This window comes from Typha angustifolia, chromosome 13 (assembly GCF_048772165.1).
Source record: "Typha angustifolia cultivar Huaian chromosome 13, ASM4877216v1, whole genome shotgun sequence".
NCBI classification, from domain to species: Eukaryota; Viridiplantae; Streptophyta; class Magnoliopsida; order Poales; family Typhaceae; genus Typha; species Typha angustifolia.
In genome coordinates this window covers 14,384,557-14,404,316 of record NC_133251.1, presented here as the reverse complement: position 1 = coordinate 14,404,316, position 19,760 = coordinate 14,384,557, and the positions used below count along the sequence as shown (strand labels likewise).

At 37.0% G+C, this 19,760-nt stretch overlaps 4 protein-coding genes across 6 annotated transcripts; 1 reads left to right on the top strand and 3 right to left on the bottom strand.

Moving 5' to 3' along the window:
• Nucleotides 1–195: 195 nt before the first annotated feature.
• Nucleotides 196–573, bottom strand: LOC140773271 (auxin-responsive protein SAUR71-like). Its single transcript, XM_073115750.1, has one exon. It carries the CDS (start codon nt 571–573, stop codon nt 196–198), a length of 378 nt encoding a protein of 125 aa, XP_072971851.1.
• A 3,765-nt stretch (nt 574–4,338) lies between these two features.
• LOC140775167 (bidirectional sugar transporter SWEET14-like) lies at nt 4,339–11,121 on the bottom strand. 3 transcript variants are annotated; one of them, XM_073118441.1, is made up of 7 exons: nt 10,984–11,115; nt 8,936–9,006; nt 5,699–5,735; nt 5,385–5,595; nt 5,144–5,305; nt 4,917–5,036; nt 4,339–4,821 (listed from the first exon to the last, which is right to left on the bottom strand). In XM_073118441.1, exons 3-7 carry the CDS (start codon nt 5,716–5,718, stop codon nt 4,552–4,554), a joined length of 783 nt encoding a protein of 260 aa, XP_072974542.1. In that variant the 5' UTR covers nt 5,719–5,735; nt 8,936–9,006; nt 10,984–11,115; the 3' UTR covers nt 4,339–4,551. The 3 variants fall into 3 exon arrangements, with proteins under 3 accessions (XP_072974542.1, XP_072974543.1, XP_072974541.1); XM_073118442.1 differs by lacking the exon at nt 8,936–9,006 and having other exon boundaries at nt 10,984–11,121; XM_073118440.1 differs by lacking the exons at nt 8,936–9,006; nt 10,984–11,115 and adding an exon at nt 6,422–8,905.
• LOC140775166 (delta(3,5)-Delta(2,4)-dienoyl-CoA isomerase, peroxisomal) lies at nt 11,029–12,296 on the top strand. The gene is made up of 2 exons (XM_073118439.1): nt 11,029–11,783; nt 11,952–12,296. The coding sequence occupies exons 1-2, from the start codon at nt 11,120–11,122 to the stop codon at nt 12,140–12,142; spliced, it is 855 nt and encodes a 284-aa protein (XP_072974540.1). The 5' UTR covers nt 11,029–11,119; the 3' UTR covers nt 12,143–12,296.
• Nucleotides 12,297–12,462: 166 nt separating this feature from the next.
• On the bottom strand, nt 12,463–19,339 carry LOC140775165 (probable protein S-acyltransferase 7). The gene is made up of 5 exons (XM_073118437.1): nt 18,926–19,339; nt 15,615–15,797; nt 14,102–14,398; nt 13,367–13,600; nt 12,463–13,272 (listed from the first exon to the last, which is right to left on the bottom strand). The coding sequence occupies exons 1-5, from the start codon at nt 19,025–19,027 to the stop codon at nt 12,742–12,744; spliced, it is 1,347 nt and encodes a 448-aa protein (XP_072974538.1). The 5' UTR covers nt 19,028–19,339; the 3' UTR covers nt 12,463–12,741.
• Between the last annotated feature and the right edge of the window lie 421 nt (nt 19,340–19,760).

The following is a 19,760-nucleotide window of genomic DNA, read 5'->3' as shown; positions in this document are numbered from 1 at the left end:
TTTTTTGTTTGTTGTTGAGAAAAGTGACTGCAACTCTTACGTACACAAACGGAGGCTAATTAATTAAACCCTATAACACACACCGTATAATCTTTCATAGTAATGAACTTACATAGCACACAATATTAACTAATCTAAAGGTTAATTCAAAAAAAAAAAACCATCTAGAAGTAATACTTCAACTTCACAACGAGACTACGATCTTCCTACCACCACCATGGGCCTTGCGGGGCTCATCAATTGGTAACCGGCGTGGCCTTTCCCGAAGCCGTACCTCCGCGACTGCTCCACCGCCTCCGCCTCCATCTCCCACAGCACCCGGAGGAAGAAGTCGACGTCGCACGGGAGCTCCAGTGGCCCGCCGGAAACGTACCCGTACTCCGTCTCCGCCTCCTCCAGCAGCATGCGGAAGAGCGGGTGGTTCACGCACTCCATTCGCACCACGAACCGCGCCTTCTCCCCCCCGACGCACACCGTGAAGCATCCCTCCGGCGGCTCGGGCCGCCGCTCCTTCTTGCAGTACGCTTTGATCGATTTGCACCTCTCCAAAGTCTTCGTTATTATATTTTTCATCCCTTTTGCGTCACTACGTGTATGTATGAATAACCTCAAAGAGAACAACAAAGTACGTAGTGAAGGAAACTAATCAAGTACTTTGAGCACTCAACCTCTGTCGTAGACTTGATGGAGCATAGCCTCTGATCTTGGGACTTGTAGATTACTCATAGCTTGGATTGGTTGGTGATGGAATAGTCATTCCCTAGCTAGCTTGCTATGACAAATCGAATCGAATTGATGAGAGAGAAAGAGAAAGAGAGAGAGAGAGAGAGAGAGAGATGGATGGATCGATGAGATATATAACCTTCACAATTGCTTCTATAAGAGATTGAGAGGTTAATTTTGTGGGAGGAGTAGATGAGACTTGAGATGTTATATAGGACCATGGCTAAGCTATTTAAGTAGAGAATCATCTGAGGTTGTAGTCAACCCCCAAGGGAACCAATGGGCAATTCTTGCTCATTGTTAATCATTTCTTTTTTAATACTATGGGTCTAAAATTACATTGGTGCCACCTTTTCCAGCCATAATATTTTATTGTGGGAATAGATTAGGGCAACCAAGAAGTCAACTATACTCTACGCTTGCGTGTCCATGCATGCATGTCCTCTAAATCTTCATGCCCCATCCAATAGCTGGATAACTTTTTTCTTTAAAAAAATAATTAAAATTTACTGAATCTAATTTGCAAGAATTGTAGATCCAACTTTAGATCTTCATATAATTCAAGACAGACATGGATGTCCAATGGGATCCATGCTCTAGGTTAAATATATTAGCATCCAAAATATCCTGATATATTATAAGTATATAAGAAAAAATATCTACGTATGATTGCTATATTATAAGTACATCCTATTTAATGAATAAACCTTTTATACTCAACTATATTGTCCTTTTATTTCATTTTTTTAATCAGTAAATACCTAACCTTATAAGCCCAAAGGACCATGATATTATAAAGTTATTTTCTTTTTTTCCGCATGTTTACACCTCCACAGTGTTCTTTTTTTTGTGGCAATTATAAACTATAATCTTAATAATCTTAATAATTTAGAAGGCAAGAAGACATAGTGTGCAAATAAAGAATACTCATGCAAAAAAATAAAAAAAATTTAAGAATATCCTTACAAAATCAAACTGTTCTGAGAAATATATATATATAAATATTAACTTTCGAGAGATATACAAATAAGAGATTTTAAAAGAGCTACATGATAAGAATAAGAAAAAAAAAGTCCCTTGTTTTAATTTCTTTTTTCCTCCTCCTTTTCTAATGCCACTCATCTAGTTGTTTCCAATCACATATTGACACATAAATCCTGGATGCCCAAGTGTTAGTTGTATGAGATGACTAGAAAAATGGTCTTTTATCTAATATGTTATACAAATGTCAACACCATGGATATTACAACTGGGCCCACATTGTTATGTCACCATTTCTTCGAAGGAATAAATAAATAAATAAATAAGTGAATTTTGTAGAGAAGTTTGATTAAGCTTACGTGAGGGGTGATGGATGTGAACCCCTTCCTCATCTCTATTACCTCTATCCTTCCTTTTGGTAGGAGCAGTGGAGGCCAAGAGAGGTTTGGCAACTTTTGGTGGAGGTCTTGATTGTTGTATTTATTTATTTTTGGATTAAATATTCAAAACTTGATTCGGATGATGAGTAGTCTAATGCCATGATGCATTTGTAATTTATATTTTGCATTTTTAGTACTTATTAATCACACTTCGAATTTTATAAGATTCTATTGTCGGATTTGTTAATTGAATTTAACCAAATAAGTTTTCGACGAAGATCTCTCGTTGCCCCTCTTTGTGCCCTAGAAAAAGAAGCGATGTAAGATAATATATTTTAGTTTTTTATATTTTTTTAGAGAAATTTATATATAACATCGTGCTTCATAATGTAACTGTAGTTTACATCTTACTTTTTCACTATTTATAAATTGAGCATTATGATTTATCGACTATATACATAAAACATCGTAGGTCAGATTTGAACTAATACCGTGAGAATATTATGTTATGTAGAGATATTTTATTTCTAAAATAACTAAAATTCTCTTATTTCTAAAATAACTAAAATACCCTTAGTATAACTTGGTTAATGATATTTTCGTAATTTTCTTAGTATAGTTAAGTTAACTCAGAGATTTGGTTAAGTTTAACTAATTGATCTAACGACAGAATATTTTTTACATATATTTACTAAATCACAATGCTCAATTTATAAATAGTGAAAATAATTTTATTATAAGACAGGATGTTATAATGCAAAATTTTATTTTATTTTTTATTAAATTTTGATAGAGAATTTTTTTTATGTCATATGCAAATATTAAATCTTAATGTTAATCTAATTTAAGATGTGTTTTGCAAATAATTTGTTAAACACGTGATGTAATTTAAAACTATTAAACATGCAAGAAAATAACTTAACATCCATATATCATAGTTTCTCACCAGAGATAAGGTCAATCGAATACTTAATAATCTCTGAATTAAATCACTGCAACTATGGAAAAATAATTGTAATAATAAATACCTTCATATATAGTCAAACTACAAAGCTGACTTCCCATGAGATTAATGGCACCTTATACTTGATTCCAGCTCCCAACCTCATGCTGTCATACGAAGCTTTCAACACTCAACTCTCATTAATTAATGAATTATTCCTCTTAAAAGTGTCACAATTTGTATTAATGATTAGGGGAAAATAATAATACTGAGTTGGTAGATCCTTCTCAATTATCGTCTAAACAATGATAATTATTGATCACTCAGCACACACATCCACAGCATGTTACGTTATCTAATTAAATATAGATGGTTAAACATGATATGCATTGACCAACTAATTTCACTAATGATATCTTAATTTCTCATTTCAATTTGATTATTCCATATTAAATACAAGGGTTGTTGCATTATTCTCTTCTAAAAACCCCTTAATTAAAATTTAAAAACAAATGTAGTATATGTCCTTCCAGTTACATCTTTTGCCATGAACCGAGTGTCTTAATTACTATGAAATTAATATTAGTTGCTACCTATACAATAAACAACCAGAGGACGCAGGCCTTTACATGAGCATCTTGTAAGGTGAAATATTGGTTTTGTATTCAAGTTTTTTTTGGATATATATTGAAATTTTCTTTATTCATCTTGATATTGGAATTCATATCTATATTCGAATAGTATATATAGTTATAGATATGAATTGAAGCATAATATCCGAATCAATAACCCTATATCTATATAGTTTGGAAAATAATAAGCAACTGTTTTTTTTTTTTTTGTACTCTTGCATGAATATCTAATCCAATTTTTGTATATATTTGTCGATTGTGCTATAGATTTTCATAATATCACAGGTTCTTACGATGGCTAGAAAATAAATTTAGATATATCTGATATTTAATTTGTATCCATGTCTATACTTAACGAATATGACGATTAAATTTACTATCCATTCATATTCCTATCCCTGAAAAAAAAAAAATATAGTAATATGATTTTACTACTACTTCATGAGATTTTTACTAGCCTTTTTGGTTTCGTTTTGTCATATAAACCATCGTCCTAGTAGGTTTTTCAAAGGTTTCCTTTCATTTGTTGTTGGTAATAGGGCTTTTTACAGAAAATAAAAAACACTCTTACATTTCAGTAATAGAAAAACTGGATTTTTATATGTGTTTATTTTTTATGTTATGTTAAATGTACATATTTTTTTAATAATGTATACATAATTTACATATGAGATGCGCACAGAAACCTATCTTTATTATTTTAAAAACTAATTTTTTTCTTTGTGTACAAATGACCCTTGATAATTTGAACCTGATATTCTCTATATCAAAATGTTCGTAATCCAAATATATGTTATATATATATATTTGAAGTTTATAACAAGCTCACTACACAAAGATCTTAACGGTTCTCCAGAGTCCTGAAATGGACAATGCATGTGGATCAGAAATCTCACACTGGACTCATCTCCTCCCCCTCCTCATCCGTCTCCTCCTTTGGTTCCCTGTCTCCCCTTTCTTCCTTGACATCTGAGTTGGATTCTATTTTTCGAACCTCCAAAACTGGAACTGGGCTCAGCGTTACAATTGCGACTAAATTCTGATCAGGCAATTGGATCATATTCTCAGGCAGCACTGGCTTAACATTTGCTTTTGGATTTCTGTAGTATAAGTACAGCGTCATTTGTACGATCCCAAAGGTGAATCCCAGAACGTTGGGCAGCTGATATTTGGAATGTGAACAATTTGGATTTCAAGAACTAGCAATCATAAGAAAGTAAAATGCAAGAGATTTAGGAATTCTATTGTAGAAGTCACCTGAACGTATAAATCTTTCTTGAAAAGGCCGTATAAGAACCATACAACCGCACTTAATGTGAGGAAAAATGATAGGGAGAATGGCATGAACTCAACACTCCGTGTGCGAATGACAAGCCTCTGTAGAACAAATATTTCAAAGCAAATGAATTTTCACTAATATACAAGACTAGCGATCTTTATAACTGAATGCTATGTAGTGTAGCTCAATAGAATTTAGTACTTACTATGACACTCAAAGGAGCAGCAAAGACGCTGATGGAGAAGCCCACACAAATCCAACCAAGAACTTTTGCACGATTTGCGCCAGTAGCAAGCAGGAGAATAAAGAGAATGATCAGAGAGAATGTTACCACGTTCAGGAGCAAGACGAATACTATAGTATTGATCTGCATGCAATCAAACTCATGAACAAGAATTTCTTCAACATAGTCAATTATATTATTATGCGTTAACTGCTTCACGTACCCTAGCCCTCCTTGGTGCATAGATGAGATATATTATGATGTATATTGTCTCGATCACACATCCAAACACATTAATGGTGATCAAGAGGATGGAGTTGGTCTTCACAAGTGCATAATATATCCATAGCATGGCACTGAATAAGGCAACGATATAAGGCACAGATTGGAAGCCCTGTGTTGATTTCGCTCGGTACACATGATAGAATGTAGGGCTGGGTTTGAGCATCAAACAAATTGAGTCATTATGGAAATTATAGACATAAATGTGGTTGAAAATAACATTGTATATAACATGAAAGGAGAAGTAAATCTTACATTGGAGAAAGATACACCATGAATGAGATGATGTTACCTGCTCATTATCATAAAAAAATTATATAAAAAAACACAGAGAGATGAATTAGCAGTAAGACACCATGTGATATTCATTGACATGTACAACTAATTAAAATTACTAATTGGAGAGTTAATCCCTCGAAATTAAATGAACTGATGCAAAGTAGCCAACTTGGAGAGATGGGATCCGCTAAATAATTGCTGATCCTAAACTTAGAAAGTTAAATGAAGGCTTGCTAAGAAATCACATTTATATGCATTTTCTAGGCCTAGTAATAGTGGATTTGGCTATGATTGGTTTCTCAATCCAGTTTTAAGGAAAGATAATTGACTCATCAAACTATTGAGGTCTAATACTACTTATAGATTCACTTAAGGAGATATGCACCATTTCCCTCCCAAAGACAATGGCAGCCAACCTAATTATAGTAAAGTTCCAACTTCGGATAACTTAATCATCAAAGGAAACATGACAATGAGAACTAACACATCCTGAGGTGAAACAAATAGAACAGAATGAGCTAATAACGACCACATACTACCCACTTCCACAGAAACCAAATCACTAATTTCATAACTGAAGAAGAAATAGTGCATGAGTTGGAAGATCATAGCAAGAGGTAGAAGATGCTTTAATGCATCATAAACTTATATCTCAAGTTAAAGGAGTGAAAGGTAAAAAGAAACTCTCATGGTGACTACCTAGGAGACCAAAGGTGAAGACCAAAGGGTGGTCCAAAGATAGACCTGCCATGGTTTCAACACAAGGAGTGGAGAGGTGGAAGAAGAGCTAAAGAAAAGAGGAGCAAGAGCAATGACTTTTCTCCTCTTCCTCCACAAGGAAGGAGAGAATCCTACTCGATGTACTCTTACTCTTCTTAAGTATAGTTGATCCAATGTATGCATCTGCTTGGCTGGGGGAAGACCCATTATATAGGGGAGCTTTAAGATATGGCACTCCCTCTTTTTGATTGTGTCAATGATCACTCCATCACCTAACTAAAAATAGAGCATATTGGTTCATGCAAGAAATTGAAACACAAAAAGAAAAAGAAAAAAAAAACTCAAGGTTAAATGCATTTTGCCTCCCTCATTCTTCTGACATAAAGTCATTTTTCTTCCTCTACTTATGACTAATGCGAAATTGTTAAGTTTTTTATCCGAATTTAACAATGCCAAAACCTAAACTCCCAAAAATGGTTGACTAGCTATATTTCGTAATTTGTTAACTTTTATGAACTAAAATACCCCCTCTATCATCACACATAAAATAAGAAAGGAGTTGAAACTCATCTCTAATCATGTGTAGAAAAAGAAGAGAGTTTTGTTGAGGAAGGGATGATGGTCATACAAAGGCCAAATCAAGCTCTCTTGGAGCAGCATCTAAATAGACCTTTTTCACATTAAATATACTGTAGGACTGATCGCTAAGGGTGCAAGTTGCCAACTAGCCCCTAAACAGGGTTGAGGCAGGCCCTCGATCCTAAGGAAAGTGATTTAGATTATTGTTCACAAAATATAGGAGTATTTCGGTAATTTCAAATATTCTGTCAACAACATAATTAGTTTATAGTAATCATAAGTAGAGGATGTAAAATGATTTTATGCAAAAGTACCAGAGAGTAAATATCATTTTTAAATTAAAATTAAAATGCATTAAAAGGCAAGGGTAAGACTACCCCACAAAAATATACAACCCATCTACAAGCAAGCAAAAGCATGAGCCGAGATGTCTGCATGTAAAAAAGGAACAAGATATGGGGGGGGTGCAGATCCATTTTATATTTAGTTGGAAAAGAAACGAAGAACAAAAGAGGCAAATAAATTGGTAACTTGATTTCATTCCTAAAACACATGGTGCACTGTCGATGTGGATAACCGACCGAATAAAATTTAGCAGTCCCAAATAACGGTGTGGGCCTACCAAAGGGGATCAACAATGAAGAAGATCCATTTGAGCAAAGTGAGGGAGTTTGATTTACTATGGACCCTTGACAAATTGAAGGCATGGCACACCTAACTTCTGCAAGGATGGCATTGGTGCAAGGAATTGTTCTGCACTTACAAATAGAGGACTCCATTATGATCTCTAATGATGTAATTGATACCTCCCTACGAGTAGGCCCCATACGAATTAAGCTTAGTCCATTCAAGAGAGGGAGGGCTCTACTTAATCCAATGGAGGGAAGGGAGAGGGTGGGGGATGGACGGTTACTCAAGAGAGGGAAGAAATCATCTAGTTGAGCTTGGATGTTTCTCAAAATGGCACAATTGGAAAGGGTCTCCTTAGAAAAGCAGACCCTATTCCTTGCCTTCCATAGCTTGCCACAGGGAACAAGCGACGACAACAAAGTCGAAGGAGCATTGCTGGGTTGCACCAAGGCTTTTGTGAAAAGCTTGCTATGTACAGTACACCTATTGTGAAAACCTTGCCATGTAAAAAGACAACTTCCCAGAAAAGCTTCAGAATTAAGGAAGATCTAATCCATGGAACTCAGTAATACTATCCCTACCATAAGGGATACACTGTTCAAGAGACATCATCATGATGTCTTAGTTTGACTAACGCTAACAGTATAACTCTAACAGTATACAAAGGAAGTTAATGTCCTAGTTTTCTTTACGGAAGGAAACAAGAAGAGAAATCCAAATTTTGAACCATCTTGTGGGCTTTCCAGTAGTCTAAATGGAGGCATGATAAGACCACAATTAGGGATTATAGCAAATAAATACTCAAAAGTCCTTTGGGGTTTTAGAGATGAAAAATCAAATGATAGATAGGCATAGTTAATTTTAAGCAATTTTCTTCTGGTGAATAATCTCATATTCCAACAAATAACAGACATGATGATTATTTGTCTGACTTTAATTTGATTGTAAGCTACCTTTAATCAGTCAACATGTTATTTGTTAAAACTCCATATTAGTTTATTTACTTGGAAACTGTAGGTGCCGATATATTGACTATTGAGAAAGTACCTTTTGGCAAAAAGAAAAACATTTGAAAAAAGTAAGCATACATGATCATTAGCTTGCATATACAGAAAGCTAATGGTCATGTATGCAATCCTAAAAATTGTTATAAGGGAATGCAAATTAGGTTTTGGTGCAGTTGTTATCTAGTAAGGAGATCTCTTATTCCTTCAGATAACTTTCGTTTGCTTTAAGCTTGTGCAATCAGTCATATTAAGTGGAACTAAAAAGAAAAATATTTACCTCCCTTTCATATTCTTCCTTTCTATGTATATATCATCTTTCTGTTTTCTTCACTTGGTTGGTTGTTGTACCTGAAAGATGGCTAACTTATTACTACATTTAGGAAGGCAAATTACATGAAAGAATAAGACAAGCATTGGCTTCATCTCTTATTGAAGGTCGTTCCACTTATTATTTCACAAAATTAAAGAAGATAGAGTTTTCAGTATTTGAACTTATCCAACTGTTAACCACTTAGTTGCCCAACATTTCAAGTACTCAAATTTTCAGAAATGTGCTGGTAATCAAGAAAGTCATCCCATATATATGTATACTGTGAATTGGCACGAAATAAAAGAAAGGTGGTTTTAGACTTCCTTCCACTAAAATTATAGGAAATAAGCTTAATTAATACCTTAGTCAAAAATATTCAGCTTATGATCTTGATTTAAATGTTAAACAGATAGGACAGCTAATATTTAATAGGAGGCTTGTGGTGACGAAATGCTTACAACAATAACAATGAGCCTTTAATTTTAAGAGAAACAATTAAGACTTCAGTCCCAAATATCTAGCTCAGACCTCAGGAGACAAAATTCTTGAACTTAGAAATAATAATGTTCTCCATGACATTACTACTAACCTTTTACAAAGTAATGACTGTTCTTCAATTATTAAGAGAGTCCTCACATATAGGAGGATTCTTAATATTCTAATTGCATTGTAATCACAAAAACGACACACATTCTTGTGCCCCCTTTTCTTTTCCCTTTTCTCTAATCAACTCTTATGTCACAAGCAAAAGATATGGTGACTAGTTCAGGAATTATTGACAATTGGAGCACAAATTAGCCAACTAAGGTGCCCACTCGCTTTCATGCTTTTCATAATTTTGCTAGAAGGAAATAATATTTCTTCTTCAGTAGAGGCACACAGATTAAAAGTGTTTTCCTTGGTTGAAATGCTATATCTCTATCAGATCATTATTCATGATCTTCTAAGTTATTCAGTGGTCTAGATATACTAAACCATCCTCCATTTAGGAAGTGAACTTACCATATCATCAGAAGGAATAACAAGACTTCTCATGTAATTCTGGAAGACAAGATCCCATAAAAGGCCCGAGTTATCTAGAAGGGCCAAGTCATGCCATTGATCAGAAGTCATAAAACAAAGAAGTTCCCAGAAAGATCGATTTCAATTCTACATATAGAAATAAAGCTGGTACAATCTTATCCATAGTCCAAACTGCATGACAATTGGATCTACGCAGTCATCTTGGCTCCTAGGCAAGGATGCTATGAGTTGGATTACACCCAGCACTATTTCAACTTGATGCTGAGATGTGTATATGACTGCCAACTAGGATTAGGATATTATGATCACTTAGAATAGCAGTGTGAGTATGCAACAACGAGGTCCTTTATCTCTTCCACTGGAATTTGGGATGGTAAATGGAAAGTTTAGGTGGCCCTTTCCACTTAAATCTCCACTTGTAAGTGTCCCTCCAGCTCAGGCTTTACATTCTTGGAGTTGCTTTAGGAATCCATTAGAAGGTGTCTTTGAGCTATACCCTTCATCAGTAACTCCAAGTTGCTGTAGATTCTTTGTTATCCAATTGGTTCCAGTGGGCACTTACAAAAAGAAAGGCATTGTCCAAAGAGAAGGATCGACCTTTGAGTGTCTATAATTGGAGCCAAATCAGGTGAGATCACAGAAGCTATCTTTTCTATCTAGAGGAAAAAGAGATGTGGTAGAGCAGGAGCCAATGCAACCGAGATATTTCTTTCTTGTGCTAAATTATACAACACGAGAGGGATAGGAATTTGATTTGGATTAGATTCTCCCTCTTTCTCTCTGTCTTCTGAATCAAATGCCAAATAAAGAAAGAATAAAAGACGAACGAAACCAATCAATTAAAAAGATTAATTGACTAATCTTCGGGTTACTGCAGCCCTTGTATTAGGGTTTAAATTTTGATTAGCGTAATGCAGTATTTGCCAAAGATATAATCTATTAAAAAAGAAGAAGAGAGGGATATAGCACGTGTAAGTTATTTGTAGAAGTACCTCGTTTGCACTAAACTCTTGCAACCTGCTTTGCATACGACCACCTCTGTCCCTCTCTCGTCTCATCTTCACTTCTATTCATCTTTTCTACTCCAGATTAGATCAGAGAGAAGAGAGAGATCCAAGAGCAGCAATCATGGCGGAGGCGGAGGCGGAGTTGAAGAAGGGTTTCACATCAATAGAGGTGACCCAACCGGACCGTTCCATACCGGTCTACCATATCCGGCTGAACCGGCCGGCCCAGCGCAACGCTCTAACCCTGGCCTTCTTCTCCGAACTCCCCCGCGCGCTAGCCCTCCTCGACCTCCTCCCTTCCGCCCGCGCCATCGTCCTCTCCGCCGCCGGCCCACACTTCTGCTCCGGCATCCACCTCCCTGCCCTCTCCTCCGTCCCCGCCGGCGACTCCCCCGGAGTTGACCCCGCCGCCGCGTCCGCTGCGCTCCGCCGCCGGATCTTGGAGATGCAGGAAGGAATATCCGCCCTTGAACGGTGCAGGAAGCCGGTGGTGGTCGCGATCCAGGGAGCGTGCGTCGGTGGCGGGGTAGACCTCGCCGCCGCGTGCGACATACGGTGCTGCTCCGAGGACGCGTTCTTTGAGGTCAAGGAGGTGGATCTCGCCCTCACCGCCGACCTCGGATCGCTGCAGCGGTTGCCGGCGATCGTCGGGTACGGGAACGCCGTCGACCTCGCGCTCACCGGGAGGAGGGTGTCGGCGTCGGAGGCCAAGGCCATGGGGCTCGTCTCTAGGGTTTTCCCCTCTCGCGAGGCGCTGGACCACGGCGCCGCCAAGCTCGCCAGGGGTAATCAAGTCATTCTATCTCTCTCGTGGGAATTTCGCATCTGAGCCCTTCGGAAAGCGCTTATTTTCATAAAAACACTGTGGAAATGTGGGATTTAAATGTTTGGTAGGGTTGCATCTGAAATATCTTTATAACTTATTAAATTGTGGTTAATCTAATTGTGATTAGAGTTGGCGGAGAAGTCGAGCTTGGCCGTGATGGGAACGAAGGCCGTGATGCTGAGGAGCAGGGATCAGACGGTGGAACAAGGGCTGGACTACGTTGCCACGTGGAACTCAGCCATGCTGATGTCACGTGACCTTGAGGAGGCCGTCAAGGCCTACACAGAGAAGAGAAAACCAGTCTTCTCCAAGCTATAGTCATAGAACAACGATGAAGATATATATGTATATATATTTGAAATAAGCAAACTCGTTGGTGAGCTCATTTGATGATCCACTGATAGCGGTCATTATGATATATGGTTGGATGCTAAAAATATTTATAGATTGTTAATCCAGAATCTTTCACTCATCAATTCTGTTGAGATCTTTAAGGTACAGAAAATACAACCATATTATAAGTACAACAACCTCTGCCACAAATCATTGATGTTTAATTGTTCCAAAATCTGGTAGACCCCACGGAATAGACCAGAAAAAGATAAACCAACTGAAAGAAAAACAAGAATCGACTAGCATCCAAGAACAAGGTGTGCTCACATTATCATTCCAATCATTTATATACACCACCCAAATCAAGCTAGAGTTGAAACTTGATAACTATTCCTCTAAACAGCAAAGCGAAATCACACAAGCTACGAAGATAAACATGTGGAATGGAGCGAAGTAAGGTAAATAAGAAAGTGGTCATGAAATTAGAAATACAATGTGACCCAGACCCTCCCAGTTGCACAGGAACACAACAGTTCAAGATAGCTGAAGCCTGTCCTCCTACCACAACCCAAATCCAGTATTCTTCATCTATGTCCACCTGCAGTATTAGCAAAACTGCCACTGCTGGCGATATTTGATTCGCCAGCTCCAGCTGTCATAGCTAAAACTTCAGGTGATATCTCCCAACTATCACTTCTCCGACCCCAGCTTGATCGCCTCTGGTTCATTGCTGCCTGGCCTACCAAGCCGTCTAGTGAGAGGGTCTCCCTGCTTAGTTCTGGGGATGCTTCACCGAATCTGCCATCTTTCTCATCCAACATACCACCAAAACCTGTTTCTAAATCACGTATGTCTGCTGCTGTCCTCGGTTCAACCCATGAGACAGGCTTTCTAGCCATTTCAAGACCTCCAATAGCCTTTCCCATATTTGGACTCATGAAACCTCTGCTTGTTGCATGTACTTGTGGTGCCTGTACATGCACAACCCTTGATCGAAATTTGTTCTTGGAACGAGGAATGTGAGAAAAGAAAATCTCTTTGAAGTTTTCCACAGTTCCTTTGTTATATGGATTAGCTCGTCGGTCATACCGATATCTGAAATTTTCATATGTTGTCTAGCACAGGAAGATAGTAATCATCAGTAAAGTCAGGCATGTATGTTCATGATCCAAAATTTCTATAAGCAAGTACATCTGAAACCGTCATTACCTGGTTGGTGCCCATGAGATATAAGTGGAAGACAGAAAGACCACCAACAAACCACACTGAGACAAAAGTGTAGATTATTAGAACAATGGACGCAGGTGTCTTAGTCATTGCTCTCCATATTGATGCATGCTCAGCATTCTTGATCTTAATTATATACACCCAACAGAATCCGAAGACATAGATGCATATAAGAGTTGTCGAGAAGACAAACATATAAAAGAACCGGTAATTCCGCTGCATCAGAGAACGATTTGTAAGAATTACTATCATTTACAACAATATCTCAACATTACTGAATAAGTGCTAGTTAACTTGACAAGAAAAAATTAGCTGGTATATGAGAATCTTCCATTTAAGGAAGATAGAAATTAACAACTAAAATATCTTCCAATATTTTCTGTCTATCAGGTTAATACATTTACAAATCTAAACGAAGATGCCAGAAGAGCAATTCAATCTATGAGCTGCTTAGTTCAAGTTCATACTGACAGTCAAGCTCTTTTATTAAAAACGTCACGGACACAACTCATTTTGAGATTCAGCTAATAAAATAATATAGGAAAAAGGAGACTTGCATGAAAAATGTTTCAGGCTAAATCTGCTCACAAAAAGTCTGTTCAGTATTATAGTCACAAAGTCTTAATGGTCAAAAGGTCTTAACTTGCTAACAGCCCTAAAGTAAAGTATTATATATTAAAAGTGTAACATTATATTCAGAATTTTTATGGAACTTACAAGTCCTATGCATTGTCCCACCCATGGACAGTGATGGTCAAAACGTTCAACACAGTTATTACATATAGAGCAGTGGGAGCAACGAGGAGGTCGATAAAGCATGCAGGTATCGCAGTATTTGACCTTCACAGTAACCCCATTTACAACAACATCCTTCACTCGAGGTAAACGCAACTGCGGAGTCTGATTCCCACCAACATCAGTACTTCCATCATAACCTTCAGATTCTGGAGGATGTGCATTACGAGGTACTATACCAGGATCTCTTCCAGATGTGAGAAGTAGAAGAGTCAAATCCTGGAAAAAGACAAAGCAATGTCAAACCAATAATATTAAAAATAAGCCATAACGATTAATAGAATAAACATGTAATGAAAATTTCAGCATATTTTATGACATCACAAGGAATGAGTTCAGTTGCTACAAGTTCACTATTAGCGATGTCCTTTAGCAAATTTTCTAAGAACATACAGGTGAAAAACATATGCAACACTACATATTTAAGTGACGCAACCATCAAATGTATCTTATTAGCCAAATGTCCAATGAATGAAAACATCAAATAATATAAGAGAGAACAAAATAAATTGGCTAAATGTTTAATATTTTTGTATTGGGTACTGTACATTTATAACAATGGGACACCTGGTTAAAGAACAATTGCATTCAAAATATCGAAAGTGTTACAGCTAAAACTCGTATTCAAAGTCATCGAGGTTGTCAACTTTCCATACAAAACAATTTTGTTAAAGAGAACTACTGAACCACTTCATCAACCCTAGGGATTACGCATTTGGCACCTTCTGGTCTGCAGACAATAGTAACCTTCATGCCTAAAGTAATTCTAACTAAAGCACCCATCTTTTGTTTGTCAGAAACTGGCAGCCACCTTAATTTAACTATATATTCAAGGTCTGGTATATTGAGCGCAGCATCACTCCATGAATCAGGAATCTTTCAAGAGATGTAGAGAAAAATACATCTATCAGATGCTGGATCAAAGTTGTCAAATGTGGTCTAGGAAGACTAATCACAGAGCACCTAGCACTTACCTAGGTGGTCCGCAAAGTGCTTGGAATCTCAGTCCAACATGGTGGACATGGCACTAAATCGATCAGATCAATATATAATAGCATGATCATCTTTTTATTTGAGGTGCACATTGACAATTTTATATCTCTGACTCATACATTTTACCATCAACTTGGCTATAGATGCTTTGCCATCTATATTGATCATCATGACTGTTCTTTTCATTTGAATGACTTCCGCATATGTGATTTTCTTTCCTGCTATATTTCCTATCATCATATTCTCCAAGAAATAACGTGTTCACAATTTTATATTATCAGAAAATATCTACAGTTATAGACAGACCACAAATAATCAAATATTGGAACTACCAAATGGAAATCTAGCTGGCTCAACTATCATGTTTGCTAAATGTCATGTGCCAATTAAAGGTAGCAAAGCTACAAGCGAGAAATAAGCCTTTGACAGAAGAGATACTTACATATGCTGTGAATACAACTGCGACTACCATCACAGATATCCCAAGATGATGAGAAAAATCATCCATTAGATGTCTGGCCACGAATATACAGAAGACTAATACTGGTGCAACTATGAGAAACATGGTGAGAAACAATGATCTCGCATCAGGTCCAAAAATAAACCTCCCTTGAAGAAAAAATATCTGCAAAATATGACTAACTATATTAATAACGAAATTCATCACATAAACGGAAGACTTAGATTACAGCCTGATGGTTTTGAGTCACACATGCCAACATGCATGGATAAATACTATGTCAGCTTATCAGCTAACAAGATAACATGGGTCTTGTGAACCAAGTAAAAGTGGATAACCCGATGCACAAGCAAAAAATAAAAACTATTACAGAACCTGACTCTCCCATTGATCATCCAATCTAGAAAAGAACATCCATAACTAGTCCTTCTACGCACAAAGTAGGCTGCCAACATCCAGAAAGAGCAAGCAATTTAGCTCAATACTGGAGAAGAGAAAGCACTATTCTATATGACAATCAGCATATAACATCAAAAAATTTCACCATATCTCTAGTGCATGCTCTGATTAGACAATCCCACCCTTGTCAACATGCTCAATTATGACATCTATCATGTCTAACATATCTTGAAAGGTTATGAGCCAAGTCTAGTGTGAATCACAGCTACACTTCAGTCTGACTCAGAATTGGCTGACTTCTATCTACTAAATTGAAAACCTTTAAAGAAAGCCACTAGATGTAATAACCACCAATTTGAGATTTCATTGAATTCAAAAGTAAAATAGTTGCATATACATAATGACTACAAAATTGGACTGCAAATATCAATGTGAAATGTGAACAAAGAAGCACTTTACTTGCTGCTTTTGCAGAAATAATTGACTTTCTCCAATAACTGACATAGATACAAACAGCTATAAGCAAGGTCCATATGATGAGAAAGACAAACAAGATCCATATGATGAGAAGCACTTTACTTGCTGCTTTGCCAGAAATAATTGACTTTATCCAATAACTAACATAGATACAAACAGCTATAAACAAGGTCCATATGATGAGAAAGACTAACATGAAAGGAAAATAAAGAAATAAAGATCACTATTCTTTAATAGCTTAAGTTTTAAGAATAGTTGGTGAGTTAACCTAGTACCATAACCTAATTTTCTATTTTATATTATCTATTCTTGTGCAGTGTTGAAAGTTGCACATTCATTAATTTTCATTTGTCCATATACAATGTATAGTGGGTGGCATGTGAACTTGTGAAGAGGTTTGTTATGGATATGATATACAGTGTTGGTATATTACCTAACAGTTTGATCTTTTAAGTTAATTAATTATTTAACATAAATAGAAATATTCTTTATTTATCTATTTATTTTCGGATTCTCATCTAATGATCCAGGAAGTAATCCTAGACGTGAGGAATAAAACTAAAAGTTTTTTGAGTTCTTTTCTAGATTTATTCTTAATAATTTTATTTGTTTCATACATTTACCTATGATAAAAACAAGGGATCAGAATTTCTTCGAATTAGAAAGCCTCAAGTGATCATAGGGAATGGAAAGAAAGGGATTCGAACCCTCGGTACAAATAACTCATAGAATGGATTAGCAATCTGCCGCTTTAGAATCTTTACCTATTTAAGTCAAGATCATTTCTTGGGCTTATCAAAATAGTTCAAGCCTAAAACTAAAGAGTGGTAGAATATAAAATATAAAAATCATTATTCTTTAACAACTTAAGCTTTAACAATAGTTGGTGAACTAGCAGTTAGAGTTAACTAAATTGAGCAACATATCACCATCATTAGAAGAAAATCTGCATTCTTTAGCCCTTCAACATAGTACTATTTGCAATAGACATTTTTGAAGGAAAAAGAAGGAAGACCTCAAGTGGTTACTTGATGCCTACAACCATTTAAGGAGATCAACATCTGGTTCTTGCAAGAGATTTCATAATATTGTGCTTAACAACTAATCCGGTTAATGAGATTGATGGTGAGTGCTAACAAATAAGGCATACTAGAAATCTTTGTGAGTGTTTAAGTAATTATAACCATGAATATTGCAAGTAGATTAGTGCTTGTGAGCTGCTTTGCAGTAATCACCCTCAACTTTCTACAACATATTAGCCTACTTGCATGTCATAGCCATATGAAGTTAAAGAAAAGTAGGTTGTAGAACACCAAATCCTCAAGAAACCCCACTAACCTATATAGTAGGGTAAACGATTGGATTATAGTGGTCCTAATCACCTATGACTGATATTCTCCATTGGCAAGGAGTAATGTAATAGTCTTAACCATTAGATTCTACCCTCTCTCAAAAAGACACTTCAAGAAAGTAAGAACCTTAGAAGTGAGCAGCATGATATAACATTTCCCATCCTGTAAAAGTAAGAATAACCGAAGCCAGAAATGGGTACTCAAACAAAGATGGGAACCTCATAGTTATGGTCATCATAACTGCATCAGTCAAAGAAGCAACAAAAGTGCAACCTGTTCCCTGTATGATCTCTAGCACAAGTTGTTACTGCCATACTAAAAGAGGCTTTCAAAGTCATCAAACCTTATGACGATGGCATGTTATATTATCAAATGTCTTGGCCCCAAGTTAGATTATTTATTAGTGTTGTTATGCATAGAAGTTTTACTTGGAGAAAACAGGAGATCCTAATATGAGGGGAAAAAAAGCAAGTTAAACAGATAATTGCTGTCAAAACATTTCCTCTTAATTTTAGTCAAATACTTCTCTACTTGAAAATTAGTATCCATTAGACTTCACCTATAGCTACGACACTTGTCCAGCTATGAGTTTATGATTAAGAAAACTCTGTGTGAGTAGCAGGACCAAAAAGAACGGAACCAGAAGTGCACCAAATCAAAAGACTATGAAACTCGTCTCCAAACCCAACTTAATCAACCCACTGCAGCAAATTTCCTTACCTTCGAGCAAATCTATATCATGTAAGTGTGTAAGCCCTCTCTACCCTCTTGTCGCTTCTCTCCCATACTAATCAATTTGCTATAAGGAACATTCTCCGAAGTCTCTAATTAAGAATTTTCAACACATTGAGAGAGCAAGCAAACATCTTTTCTCATTCTCATGCTCCGTCAGCAACAAGTAGTACCATATATAGCGTGATCTGCACTTAAATCTACATCTCTTCACGCCAAAGAGCAAGAGAAAACCAAAATCCCAAAGTAATTCTAATTCCAAAAGATTCCAATATCGCAATACCTCGCATCTAGCCAGAGGCAGAGATATAGAGAGAAAGAGAGGAGACTCACGTTGCTTCCCTTCCAGACCTGGTAAACCCTAGGCGCGTCGCAGTCCACCGCCGCACCCTCAGCGCCCGAATCCGAGCCCCGGGGGGGTGGGACGACGTACATTCCTCCTCGCCGGCGCCGATCGACCACCTCCGCCACTCGCCGGGAACCTAGATCCACCGACTCCGTCCCCCAAGGACCAGATCAGGAAGAAAAGATCTCCCCTATACCTCCCCCACTCCTCTCGCCACCCCCGACAAATACCGGATTGCGTCCGCCTTGTGCTTCTCTTACAAGAGATCGAGGAGAGGAGAGAGATACAAGTGGGAAGAGGGATGATGAGAGACGAAAAATTAGGGGAAAATGTTGGGATTCGCCGAGGGAGGGCTCAGACAGGTGGCAGGTTCTTACGACTGGAAAAAAGAAACGCATATATGGAATAATGGAATTATGGAAGTGGAATCGGCCCCCTCACCCCCCCCAAAAAAAACCCCAATAGGTGGGCCCAGACAACAACAAATAACCATATCATAATTATTCTACGGCCGTATATATAAGCACTATCTTAAATTAATAAATAAAAAAAAGAAGAAGGAAAGATCAACGTGATAGATGGTCAAACTTGGAATGAGCTTCTTTTATTTTATTTTTTCCTTACAGATTATTACATAAAGAAAAGGATATTATTATGTAATTAAAATGTAGGTGATGGTAAGCAAAGTACCTGAATTAATATAAGTAAATATTGTTTCTAATATGGCACCCAAATCCTAATTACATGGGTCCATCTAAGGGTCATTCCATGGGTGCCCGTAGGATTCGTGATAAAATAATTCCAAGCCAGCGTAGAGCCAAC